At 44.1% G+C, this 14,013-nt stretch overlaps 1 protein-coding gene across 6 annotated transcripts in view; it reads left to right on the top strand.

The window, feature by feature from the left end:
• SIPA1L1 (signal induced proliferation associated 1 like 1) overlaps positions 1–14,013 on the top strand; it is a 383,207-nt gene that overhangs the window by 307,697 nt on the left and 61,497 nt on the right. For all 6 annotated transcript variants that reach the window (XM_018054010.1, XM_005686032.3, XM_005686031.3 and 3 more), the window contains 3 exons: positions 1,935–2,508; positions 3,128–3,402; positions 11,378–11,647. In XM_018054010.1, coding sequence (XP_017909499.1) covers positions 1,935–2,508; positions 3,128–3,402; positions 11,378–11,647 — 1,119 coding nt within the window. The remainder of the gene's footprint in view (positions 1–1,934; positions 2,509–3,127; positions 3,403–11,377; positions 11,648–14,013) is intronic.

Genomic DNA, 14,013 nt, shown 5'->3' with positions numbered 1-14,013 from the left:
AAGATCAAATTAAAATTATACAGCTGTCAGCATTCAAGCCAGACAGTTCACATTAGACAGGAAAAACTGCCTTTCTAATACTGATGTAATTAGCTATCGTACAGATGGAGGTTTCTGTGAATTCTCATCTCCAGTTAGAAAATGGAATGTTGCCTGCCACCTTTCTTTGTCATGAAATGAACTAGGTAGTCTTTTTTTTTTTTAATAAATTTGTAAAAAGCCATTTTCAGAAATAGGCCATCTTGTGGCATATTCTGACAAAATATATAATTTGTCTCCTGAGGATGCTGATTTTTATTTATTTATCCTACTTTCACGAGCAATAATCATTTTTGGAAAAGCAAAGCCAAGTATCTTCAAGCCCTTGAGATAAAGAAAAAATTGTGCAAGTTTAATTTGAAAGTTGTATGCCCTTTGGTTATGTCCTTTCGATTCTGAGAATTCTAGAGAAACAGATTTTGTATTCTTTGTACAATTGCATAATTGATTCTCTTTTAAATAATTGGATAATTTGAAAAGAGGATGTTTGATCTGTTAGAATCATCATTTCCAGTCCTCTCAAACTTTGCTCAGGTCCTGGAAGGAGATCTTGAAATACGATATAAAACACACAACCGCCCCACTTTCATTTAATTCCTGTTGTTGTTTTAGAAAAAACTTGAGTCTTTTTCCTTTTGAGATTAAAAGTAATAGATTAGTATAGATACTTGTAGACCCTTGTCTTGCACCCAATTTCAGCAATACAGATGCAAAGGAAGTGACTGGAACAGGCTTTCTCAACTCAATCTTGCTTAAAGGAATGGGGAAAGGAACATATTTTCCTTACAAATTGTCAGAATCAAATACCAAAAGTAGAGAATTTAGACCAGAGAATAGCTTCATTTAAAAATATGATTGTAAAGCACTGTTGGTATTACCACCTAAAAATTATAATCCTTTTCTGTTATCCAAATTTCAAGTTTCATTTTAAAATTATGCTTTTGGGAGAATTCCTTGGTGGTCCAGTGGTTAGGACTTGGCACTTTCACTGCTGAGGCCCAGGTTCAGTCCCTGCTTGGGGAGCTAAGATCCAGCAAGCTATTTGGTGTAGCCAAAGCAGTTTAATAACAGAGAATTTAAAAAAAAAAAAAAAAAAAAAAAAACTCATGCTTTTTGATCTGGTTGCTTAAGGCCTGACACATAGGAAAAAATAATATGGTTAATTTTTTTTAATCCATTCCTCTTCTTTGTATACATATCTTTGGATGTTTGCATTAGAAGATGACTTCTGTGGTCGTCCTGTCTAAAATGGGGACTGCATTTGTGTTCCTACAGAATCTGCATTGTTGTTTAGTCGCCAAGTCATATCTGACTCTTTTGTGACCCCGTGGACTGTAGCTCACCAGGCCTCTATGTCCATGGGTTTTCCCAGGCAAGAATACTGGAATGGGTTGCCATTTCCTTCTCCAGGGGATCTTCCCAACCCAGGGATCAAACCCGTGTCTTGTGCATTGCCAGGTGGATTCTTTACCACTCAGCCACCTGGGAAGCCCCTATAAAACCTATACTTGTTCTGAAAGGTGTTTATAGTAACCACCCCTCCCCACTTGGGAATAATCACTAAGTATTTTAATGTTGTCTCTTGTAAAGAATATTACAGTTAAATCTTTTCTTCTTGGAGTTATGGTTGATTTACTACCTGTTAATGAAAGTTTTTACCTTAAGTTTTTGGGTATCTTGACCTAGGAAAAAATGTTGTTTCCTAAGTCCTAAATATGATTGAATGGAAAAGTATGCTCATGTTAAGCAGAAGGGTATGTTGTTTCCTGTGGGAAGATGACAGTTATTTTCCTTTTGAAAGATATCTTTGTCATTGAGAAAGTGTATTTTATTCTCCTGCTGTGAGTCTGAGAAATATTGACCAGCCTCTTTCTCATTGATCTTCGTCTCTTTAGTGTGGCTGTCACCAGGTCCAGAGATGTGCCTTCTTTCGGACCTCCCATCCCGAAAGGGGTCACCTTCCCTAAGTCAAATGTGTTCAGGGACTTCCTTTTGGCCAAAGTGATCAATGCAGAAAATGCTGCTCATAAGTCGGAAAAGTTCCGGGCCATGGCGACGCGGACCCGCCAGGAGTACCTGAAAGACCTGGCAGAAAAGAACGTCACCAACACCCCCATCGACCCCTCCGGCAAGTTTCCGTTCATCTCTCTGGCCTCCAAAAAGAAGGAAAAGTCCAAGCCATACCCAGGAGCTGAGCTCAGTAGCATGGGAGCCATCGTGTGGGCCGTCCGGGCCAAGGACTACAACAAGGCGATGGAGATAGACTGCCTCCTCGGGGTCTCCAGTGAGTTCATCGTCCTCATCGAGCAGGAAACAAAGAGTGTGGTTTTCAACTGTTCCTGCAGAGATGTGATAGGGTGGACTTCAACCGACGCCAGCCTCAAAATCTTCTACGAGCGAGGCGAATGTGTGTCCGTGGAGAGTTTTGTTAACAATGATGACATCAAAGAGATTGTCAAAAGGCTTCAGGTCAGTGATTTTCTTCCGCTTCCCTTTCATCAAGCTTTCCATGCAGGCGAGAGCCAAGTTATAGAAGCCTGTCCTGTTTTATTATTAGGTCCTCTGAAAACTCCCTTCATGGTGGGAAGGAACCCAGAGTTTATGGGTCATAACTTCCCATCATTTTTTTCAGCTGGACAAGTAGCAGAACAAGTGGGGGAAGACACATTGACTGTGCATCTTTGTTGGAAACTCATTTGCATGTGACCTGATCCCATTGCCGTGGTAACTGATGATGTAGCCCAGCCAGTCTGCTTCAGCTGGTGAAAACAGTTGTTGGATTGAGTATCTGCTGCTTTGAATGTCTTAAGGGCAAAATGAACAGCAGAACACCCATTTTTCTTCACTGCCAGCTCCCTGTAGGTCTCTGTTAGAGGTTTCCTTGTAACTTCAGAGAAGCCATTGAGTTCTTTGGACGCAACAAGTGTGTTCCTTTGGGCCTAATGAATGGAGATTAGTGAAGGCAAAATAACCAGCCTGCTCTTCAGCTGGCATTAGGGTATTCAGAAATAACCCTGGCTGTCCACGCATACCACTTAAGACCCTAGTGGGTTCATCAGACTGTGATGTCTTTTGTGTCTTTGTCTAGTTCGTGTCAAAAGGCTGTGAATCGGTGGAGATGACTCTGCGAAGGAATGGGCTGGGACAGCTTGGCTTCCACGTCAACTATGAGGGCATCGTGGCAGATGTGGAGCCCTACGGCTATGCCTGGCAGGCAGGGCTGAGGCAGGGCAGCCGGCTGGTGGAGATCTGCAAGGTGGCCGTGGCCACCCTGAGCCATGAGCAGATGATCGACCTCCTGAGAACATCGGTCACAGTGAAGGTCGTCATCATCCCCCCACATGATGACTGCACCCCGCGGAGGTAGGTCTGAGAGTCGAGGGCCATTGATGTACCATGGAGAACATTCCCCAACTGGGTGGGAGTGTAGGGGGGCGTGTGAAGAGCGCTCGGTTACAGGCGATGCTGAAAGTTCCCTCCACGGAAGGTCTGTCTCAGAACACAGCTCCCTTTAAGCATGTGGCAACAGCAGCTGGAAAGAATCACCAGCTTGGACCATTCCCAGGATTTACACCTCTGGGTATATAAAGTCACTGTCACAGACAGAGAAGTCTGGTAAATATACCCTTTAAATATCTTGCACCAGTAGCTGAGAAACATGGAATATTTGATGTTAAGAGACACTCAGCATGACAAACTGTCAAACGCATTTCTTTTGTGTTCCGTGACCCTGATTTTCCTGCATCTCCCATGTAGCCAGTTGCTGTCCCGGACTCTTGAAGTACTGTTTTTGACCCCTGCTGTCTCAGCCTGGAGGGCTGAATGTGACTTCCAAGCTTTTTCTTAAGTGCATCTGCGTGTCTCAGAAGTCGACGTCAGACAAGCTGGTCCTGCTCATGATGCCGGGGCAGTGTAGTTCCCCGACTTTACAAAGGGGAGCCCGGGAGCTCCCCGCCCCTCCCAGCTTCTGCCAAGCCTGCAGCACTCCTGAAAATTTAATTTCTCTGTCTCCGGGGAGGTTTCCTGATGGAACAGATTTAATCAACTGTTTCTTTTCTCCTTTGAGCATGCACATGCTATTTTTGCTAGTGTTTTTTTTTTTTTTTCAATCTGTTAATTTGGTTTAAACGCGTTATTTTCTAAGAGTTTCTCTTAAGCTTTGGTAATTAATGCCTAGGCTTCCTGAGGCCAAGACAATATTCTTATGTTATTTTTTCCCCAAAAAACACGACCAGTCCTGCACCTGAGCTTTTATGGACTCACGAATGTCAGATGGTAGAATGTGTAGACAGTTAGGATGGGTTATTTGCGCCCTTTAAAAGGGAAAAGTAAGCAGCGATGGCAGTATTGGTGTGCTGCAGTTCTTCAGACCAAGTGTTACAGAACAGACTGTGCTGAGGATAGTGTTTAGTACTGCTTACCTCCTAGGTGGATGCGCTGATGTCAGAATGCGATGAAAATCCCCTTCTTTCATAGTTTTAAGAACTGCTCCCTTTCTGATGACTAGATTTCCCTGGAAACCAAAATTTTATCCAGAGCTTTTTGTTTTAGCTATTTCGAGGGCAGGAGGGTTTATTCTGAAACTACCTTCATTTCCTCAAGTACATAATATTAAGTATTTTGCTTAACTGTAATTCAAGAATGACTCTTGAGTGCAATCGGAAAGGCAACCAGGTCCTTGCAGCACTCCCCAAGTGCTCTGTGATCCTCTTCCTCTTTCTTTGGCCTGTCTTCCATCCCATTGTCTCTCCTGTGAATTGTCTACTTAATAGTGTATATGTCTAAACAGGCACTTATAAACTGGAGAAAATAACCAAGCTATGTAACTTGCCTGGGCTTCCCTGGCAGTTCAGCTGGTAAAGAATCCACCTACAATGCGGGAGATCCCGGTTCGATTCCTGGGTCGGGAAGATCTGCTGGAGGCGTGATAGGCTGCCTACTCCAGTATTCTTGGGCTTCCCTGGTGGTTCCGTTGTTAAAGAATCCATCTGCAATGCGGGAGGCCTGGGTTGGGAAGATCCCCTGGAGAAAGGAATAGCTACCCACCCTAGTACTCTGGCCTGGAGAATTCCAAGGACTAAATAGTTCATGGGGTCACAAAGAGTCAGACACGACTGAGCGACTTTCACTTTTCATGTAACTTGACAGCCTTAGGTACACACAGTACAGAGCTACAGAGGCTGGTCTAAGGACTGATCTACTCAAAAGGAAGCCTGTTGATCGTCAGACGCCATCTGTCTGCTCAGGGGTCTTTCCCCGTGTCTCTAGGCTCTTCGGTTCATGGGGAGAGCGAAATAGATGTGTATGTGAGAGGAAATGGGATGGAATGGCAACATTACTGACATTGAACTGTGAATAGTAGTTACTAGAAAGATGGGTCCGTCTGAGCCACAAGTCTGGGCATAGAAAGATGGGTCCATGACAGGAGGTGGTTTGTCTACAGCAAAATACTAGACTAGATATATTTGCTGTGGTGTATTGGTAAAAACAAATAATATTTGCTGAGTTATTTTAATATGCCAGGCCCTAGAAAAAAGTACTTTTATATGGATTAGCAAATTTAATCCATGTAACAACCCTGTGGTATTAATATTACTCCTAGTTAAAGGAAACCCACAGTCAGAAAGGCTAGTAACTCCGCAGCGTCATCTGGCAAATCCAGGTCTAACTTGAGAATCCAGTCTCTTAGCTTTGTATGCTTGGGACAGAAATCCTTTCCCTGTGTACCAGTGGAAGCAGGGATATGCTGGTAAACTGGCTTTCTGGGGGAAGGAACCTTGGTTTGTAGCATTTGCTGATTCCCATGGTGCAGATATTCCCGCTGTGGCTGATATCAAGTGACCAGTATGTTACCCCTGAAGGCACACCCAGGATAGATGCTCAGAGTCTGATCCTGCAAACCAAGGCCGACCAGCTCCAGCACAGCCTTTGTGGATGAGCTGTATTTTCCTTCATCTCCCCTTACGGCTTCTGGAGCATCATTGTCATCCTCTAGTAGCCGTGGAGCCGGCAGTGATGGGACAGAAGAGTGTTAGGAACCTGCCTTGGCTTGGGAAGGTGTGGGCTGGGGGACTGATTAGCGCACTGCACAGCCCCGCGGGCCTCAGAGATTCACTCTGGCCCTTTCACTAGAGTTTCCACCTGAGACGCCACGACTGACCTATGTGGGTCTGAAATGATGCCCTGCATGCCTCCGGAGGACCAGAAGCCCGCTCTCCCCTTCCCTCCCTTAGAGACAACTTCAAAGGAACAGCTGAAGCATTAATACCTTGCTACAGTTTTCAGCAAAATAAGATAATGCTCTTCTGTCACTTTTTTCCCCTCTCCTCCGCACTTCACACGCCCACGACTGTTTTGCTCGCAGCTAATTACTCTGCTCTTTGACTAGTCACTCTCCCCCCTGTCAGCTTGTGCTGCCGCTCCAGGGCCAGGAAGAGCGGGCCTCCTGGAAGCACGCTGCCCACCCTTCCCACACGCGTTTCTCAGGGTGCTCTGGACCTGAGGGTCACAGGGCCCAGGCTCTCACGTGGGGATTGTATGTAATCACCAACATCCATGTATGCTCACATGGAGGCATCACTAGTTTTAGAAAGGCTAAGTTTTTTGTTTTTTAATGAAAAGGCCAGTTTAACAACAATAAAATGGGGCTTCAGCAACACCTATAAAGTCCAACTCTTCTCCCTGTCCTCAGGAAATAAGCAGACCCTCCATGATTTCTCCCGTAGGAAAGTGTATTAAAAAGAAGATGGGACAGGGGAAGTAAAGCAAAATTCCTGAGGCCCTACTATGTACTGGATTTTTTTTTTTAAAGTCATCATGGCAGCCTCATTTCCATTGAAACTGTGAGCAGAATAAGGGTTGCAGAGGTTTAGTAACTGTGCAGAGTGAGCGTGGGCAACTAGGGTGATGGCATGATGGAAGCAGTCCTGGCAGAAACAAGTTTGGGATTTAGCTGTGGACTTCACCGGAAGGCTCCCCCCAGGAGGTGAGATGTCGCACTGCTGGAGGGACCTCCCACCCTGTCCATCACCAGTGGGAGTGTATAACCAGCTGTATGTCTCAGTGTCCGTGACTGCTGACTCGAGCCGTCATTCTTGTGGCAAGATGAGAAATACCTAGATAGTGGATTCAGTTGTGATGCTCTGAATGGTATTGCATGGGAGTGGTGGGCCTTCATTCTGCTGAGGGCCACCAGCCTTGGGATTTATTTTTTTAATTGAAATATAGTACTCTTGCCTGGAATATCCCAGGGACAGAGGAGCCTGGTAGGCTGCAGTCCACAGAGTCACTAAGAGTCGGTCATGACTGAGCGACTTCACTTTCACTTTTCACTTTCATGCATTGGAGAAGGAAATGGCAACCGACTCCAGTGTTCTTGCCTGGAGAATCCCAGAGACGGGGGAGCCTGGTGGGCTGCCGTCTGTGGGGTCTCACAGAGTCGGACACAACTGAAGTGACTTAGCAGCAGCAGCAGCATAGCTGATTTACATTGAATGTTATTTTCAGATGTACAGCACCATGATTCAGTTAATATATACATATATATATTCTTTTTCAGATTCTTTTCCCTCATAGATTACTACAAAATAATTGAGTATATAGTTCCCTGAGGAAAGCAATCAAGGGCCATTCAAGTGGAAAAGCTAAAAACAAGTTACCTAAAGGGACCAAATTATTTTTTAAGTAAGAATCGATTACAAAGGTTTTTCCTCATTTTAAAAAACAAGTATTGCAAAGTGCAGCAGCATCCTGCTTTAGAGTGAGAAGGGCTTTTAGAAACCATCTGGTTCAATCTCTCGGTTTTTTAGATGAGGAACTTTGGTTCAAAGAAATTGTTGGGGTTTTTTTCCCCAAGCCAAAATCACATGGTTTATTAGAGACATAGCTGTCTCCAAGCACCAAACTTTTCTGATTCAAGAGTCCAGTATTGTGACGTTCTATTCAGAACTCAGACCTGAGAGTTGTTATAGCGGAGCCAGATTAGTGCTAGCCAGTCATGAGCTGTAAGCATCAAGAGTTTTTGTTGTTCAACGCCAGATTTTACTTGGAGTAATACAACACAAATCCCTTTGGGAATTTTCATGCATGTCATGAAAAGCCAGCTTTTATCTCTGTCCTCCAGTGTACTGCCCACTTCTGCAGTCCACATATCATTCTTATATCTTTCAGAGATTAGTAAGGGAGCAGAAGCTAGTGGTGGCCTGCTGCCTTGGAGGGCAGTCAGAAGTGGCAGGATGGCAAGGGTTTAGCTCTGTGGAATCTTTGCTTTTCAGGCTCTGTAAATGCATCTTCTCTCCCTGCTTTGGCCTTATCAGACTTGATTCTATAATTATGGAATATGCAGAAGGTTTCTAGTAACATGCTAAGAGCGGTGGGGATGAAGTACAGACTCCAGAGGAGATAAAATCTCCGGCTTAATGGGATCTTTTGACCAGTTTTAGTTTTAAATGTGATGCAGCTTAAAGAGTACTTGAACTAGAAGAAAATAAAGTAATTATCAACTGCAAGTCTTTCATTTTACAAAGAAGCTACAGCCCCAAAGCTGATATTGTCTGTTTGGTATTGTTGTTCCTATTTTATTTATTTACTTACTTTTCTATCCTGATGCAGTATGGGCTGCAGTCAGCCTATGAAGGTATAGAATTAAAATTTAGTGAGGGGACCTCTGTATGTGTGGTAGGGGGGTGGGGAAATGGGGAAGGTACATTGGAAACATGGCCTAGGGGAAAATTTTTGAAAAGTTAACACCCCAGGATACGTGGTAAAGTTCGGTACATATTCTGTACTTGTGTTGGTTCCTAGCAGCCGACAGAAAGGGGCGTAGATGGTATGGTCCATTGAGTTTATAAGTTAAATAGACCATAGCAGAGGAGAAGCAAAGCTTGCCATGATTTTGAGGTGGAGAGAAACTTTTCCATGCATTATCATAAATTTGTATTAATATTCTTTTGGCAGGCTACAACATTCTTGCATTATATTTCCTGATCCAGAACCCTAGATAATATACGATCAAAAATGAAAAGATTCATATATACTACAGTAGCACCTGAGTTAACAGCCAACCACATGGCGATGGCATATTTTTGTCAGAAATACTGAATCAAAGCTGGATACTTACCAGAGCCTAGGGTGATAATCCCTCATTTCAGAGAAAAGGGTTCATTATGTAAGAAGTCAGAACTTCTGAAAGTAATGTCAAGTGGGCCATACAGTGTTCTCCAAACTGCAGGGCATAACTCTTAAGTAGATCATGAGACCCGTTTAGGAGGTTGTACCCAGTGTATTTTTTTCTTTAATGAAATGGATTAACACGGAATATACCAGAATGGAAGCTATCAGAGGAGGGTTGTGAGTAATTATGGTTGTGTAAAATGTACTTGTTACCCAGATTGTGGTCCAAAAAGTTCAAAAGCCATTGTCATCCAAGCATAAAAGGGGCACAGCAGAGTCTTGGGCATAGGGTCAGATTAGGGTTGACCTAGGCTTTGGCGGGAGTTGGAGGGAGTGGCAAAGAAGCTGCAAGCAGAGGTGCCCGTTGGAGGCTTGGGCTGAGACTGAGGAGGGCAAAGTGACTTCGCTCAGTCGTGTCCGACTCTTTGTGACCCCATGGGCTGTAGCCCACCAGGCTTCTCCGTCCATGGGATTTTCCAGGCAAGAGTACTGGAGTGGGTTGCCATTTCCTTCTCCAGGGGATCTTGCCGACCCAGGGATCGAACCTGGGTCTCCTGCATTGCAGGCAGACGCTTTACTCTCTGAGCCACCAGGGAAGCCCAAGGACCTCAGCAAATCCATGTGCTCCAGAAGCAGCACTTTTCAAAACCTGTGGCTGTCATGGGGATGAGGGAGAGTACGTTTGTGGTTGTTGGGAGTCTTACCCTGAAATACACAGGCAAGGTCATGAGAAGGGGGGACCGTTCCATCTCACTCATTTTCCCACCAACAGGAGCCCCTTCCCCAGATCAAAACCAGGCCTTCAGCTGGAGGCTCTATGGACGTGCTTGTCCAGTACAAGAGCCGTGAGTCACCTGTAGCTACAGAGCCATTGTAATGTGGCTGGTCCCAAAGGAGCTGTGCTCTTAGGTGTAAAATACACTCCAAATTTACAAGGATGTAAAATGTCTCGTTAATTTTTTAAATACTGATTTATCGCTTGTTGAAGTGATAGCATTTTGGATATATTGAGTTAAATAAAATGTATTGTTGAATTGACTTCACCCGTTTCATTTTGCTTTTGTAACGTGTCTGCTGGACATTTAAAAATTACATACTTGGCTTATGCTGCCTCTAAATTTCCTCTTAAAGGACTGTTTTGCTATTACTCTTAACCTTTCCTTTCGAGATTTTTCCACATGCTTCTCAATCTTCAAAACATCTTTAAGAAAAAAAGTCTTTTTTTTTTTCACTTTGTGATGAAATTCGAATGCACAGTTTGAGTTAATGCTTTGGTGAGAATAGATGTTTTTTCCCAGTAATTTGCCTATCAGTCAAGTCAGTAATGAATTGAACCTTCCTTGGTTGTTTGGGGAAAGGGACTAGAAAATGGGTTCTTCCTTTCTTAAGGTTTGGGGGTTGGGGTGATGGCACAAAAAGAGGGTAAAATGACGGGAAACAGCTGTGTGCCTACCATTCATTTCACTCAGGCTGCTGCCTGGGCACGGCCTTGCTCTGAGAGATTTTTGGCTTTCTGGGGGGTGGGAGGGAGGCCTGATTTTAGAGTATGCTTTGTTCCCTGGCAGTTTGATAATTTTTGATTTGATAATTGCTAATTTCAATAAGTGGCACTTTTTTTTTTTCTCCTCCTGAGCTAAATTTGGCTCTCGGTTTGGATTTCAAGATTTCTCCCTACTTATTTTTGACTGTCGGGATCCCAAGAAATTTGAAACCCTTTTCAATCCTTAATCATAAGGGAAGGATCTAAAGCTTCCTTGTGATTAAGGATGGAAAGCCGCCTGTTTCCTCCGAGGCCCCATCTTAGAAGTCTGCTCCCCCCACCCAGATACTGTCCCGGAACCTTCCCTCCTCAGGTCTCAGTGCTGACTCTAGCCCTGCTCCACCCATACCCCCACCCCCGCCAGGGTGACCATAGGTCTCATTGTCTGTCCAAGATTCCATACCTTAGGTCCAGTATTTGGAACTGAGCAAAGGAAAATACGGGTATAATGCTTCCGAGGATTCTGGTTTTTGAAAGGAAAATGATTGTAAGGCCTCATGATTGAAAGATGGTTTGAAACCGAAATTGAAGCATTTGCGGCATTTTAACTGTTCGTGAGAATCCGTGTGGTTCTGCCAACAAGCAGAAGCGATGTTGACGTGTCTTCTCTCTGTGCCCTCGCCCTAGGAGTTGCTCTGAGACCTACCGCATGCCAGTGATGGAGTACAAAATGAACGAAGGGGTTTCCTATGAATTCAAGTTTCCCTTTCGAAATAACAACAAGTGGCAAAGGAATGCCAACAAGGGGCCTCATTCGCCTCAAGTCCCGTCCCAGGTGCAGAGTCCCATGACCTCAAGGCTGAACGCCGGGAAGGCGGACGGGAAGATACCTCCTCCGGAAAGAGCCGCCAACATCCCCCGCAGCATCTCTAGCGATGGGCGCCCACTGGAGAGGCGGTGAGTGTGTCTTCCTAGGTTTGCCCTGAATCTCTGCCCCAGATTTAAATATCTCCAGGCCCAGAAGTACCAGTGTTGGAGCTGCCCGTATTTTACTAGAAATCAAAAGTTAAAACTGCGATGCATGCACTAGTGGTCTTCAAAGCATGGTAGCGTTCCAAAGCCAGCAGGATAAATGAAGATATGTTCCAGCAAAGCATTCGGCCCTGTGTAATGGCATCTGGGCTTTGCTCTTCCATTTTGCTGTGGTACCAATGGAAATCATCATTGCACACTTAGGAGCCATATGAACTAGAACTTGGCAGTCTCTTTGAGGTGACATTGACCTTATCATCATCTTTGACAGTCTTTGACTTGTAGGGGATTAGTGATATGATTGTAGCAACACTGAAGGTTTTTGGTTGGGTGTCTGTGTTTGTGTTACTTTGTTATAAAGAATTGTGAGAAGGGAAAGCCGCTGCTGCTGCTACTGCTGCTGCTGCTGCTGCTGCTGCTAAGTCACTTCAATCGTGTCCAACTTTGTGCAACCCCACAGACAGCAGCCCATTAGGCCCCCCTGTCCCTGGGATTCTCCAGGCAAGAACACTGGAGTGGGTTGCCATTTCCTTCTCCAGTGCATAAAAGTGAAAAGTGGAAGTGAAGTCGCTCAGTCGTGTCCAACTCTTCACGACCGCCTGGAATGCAGCCTACCAGGCTCCTCCGTCCATGGGATTTTCCAGGCAAGAGTGCTGGAGTGGGGTGCCATGTGTTACTTTGTTATAAAGAATTGTGAGAAGGGAAAGCCGCTAGTATACTACAAACATACTTTCCACTGCTATGAATGCAGAAGAAAATAGTGCATGTTAGAACACTCAGTCCTGAGTAATTAAAAGGAGTGGGGATTGAGGGATCCCCTAACATTTTTGTCTCAAATTCACTATAAAATGCAGCACCGTGAACTAAGAACCTAGGGCAAATATTAAAATAGAGTAAGTACTCTTAAAATGTGAATACAAATGGACGGCATAATTTTAAGTCATTGTACTATAAATTCAGATACTCCAAATTGCCTCGACTGCAGTTTGGCTCAGTGACCTGGTCCTCTGCTAGAAGAAGCTGGCTTCCGTCTGCACGCACTGCCTTTTTCCCATCATTGTGCTTGTCTTGATCACATCTCTGCGTGTTTTTGTGGTCCCCACACTACAGAGGGGATCAGGAACCCTCAGAGCTGGCAGGGAGAAGTCTCTGTTCCAGAAGCTGCTGTGGGAAGAAGAAAGGTCCCTGTGGAGCCAAAATGTGAGCCTGACTCCAGCCAGAACAGGGCGCCAAGGAAAACGTCCCAGCGATGCTTCAGAAGTCATTGGTTCAGGCTGAGAGCAGAAAGTTGGAGGTTTTCAAAACCACACTATGATGGCTTTTATCTTAAAAAGCATAAAACATTGTCATTTAACTATTTCAGAAATACTAGAATACCATGTAGAAATAATCTGATCAAAACAGACAACCAAAAAAAAACTATAGTTGTCTTTCTAAAATTCCTCATGTAATCCTGGGGATTTATTTACAGAGCCTTGCTATTTATCTCAATAAAAGATTCCTCTCCCAGAGTGGCTACATTCCCATCTGGACTCCTCTTGCTTTCATTATTTTCGGGAAGGAAAAGCATCCAAGTGATCGCTGAATAAATTCTTTGTTCTGCACATTCCAAACTTGGCTCCCTCTGAGGTGTGTGTTAACTGGAATTCAAGATTTGGCCCACATTTTGAAAGATGAACCTCGGAAACTGTTGTTTAGAGAAGGACCTTTTGTTCCTCTCGATGCTATTTTCTTTCTTTCAGAGACAATCATCAGGATTTTATGAGTGAAATCACTCTCACGTTATTTTATATGATATCCCATATAATAAAACAGCAGAATGTATTTTGATTCCATGTTGAATTTAATTTCTGCAACAGAAACTAAAGCTTATGGCTGAATGTTCTGACCTCTGAAAGTGAAAATATTTTTTGTAGCTTATTATCCTCTTAGGATGCAGGCAAGTGCTGTAGAATGCATCAGTCCATTTATAGAAGTTCTCTCTGTGGGTGTTGGTGTGTACCTTTCCCATAACTCTACCCAAAGGATAGGGAATTCTCATGCTCCCCCTGTAAGATTGAAGTAATAGCCCTGTGGCTCTCCAAGGCATAAGATCAAAGTGGCAGAAGTGAGGCTACCAATGGTTTTTGGAAAATTTAACCTCTACTAAGTCCTCTTAGTGTCAGATATCCTTTAAGACACTGGACTAGGATTTCAGATCTAACGATGGAGGATTTGTAAACGCTAAGCTCTAAATTTTCGGATTATTTGTCTCCTCTTCATTTTAAAGGGTGTGGAATTAGATGGCTGTT

The sequence above is a fragment of the Capra hircus genome, chromosome 10 (assembly GCF_001704415.2).
Source record: "Capra hircus breed San Clemente chromosome 10, ASM170441v1, whole genome shotgun sequence".
In the NCBI taxonomy this organism is placed as follows: domain Eukaryota; kingdom Metazoa; phylum Chordata; class Mammalia; order Artiodactyla; family Bovidae; genus Capra; species Capra hircus.
This window is presented reverse-complemented; position numbering and strand designations above follow the sequence as displayed.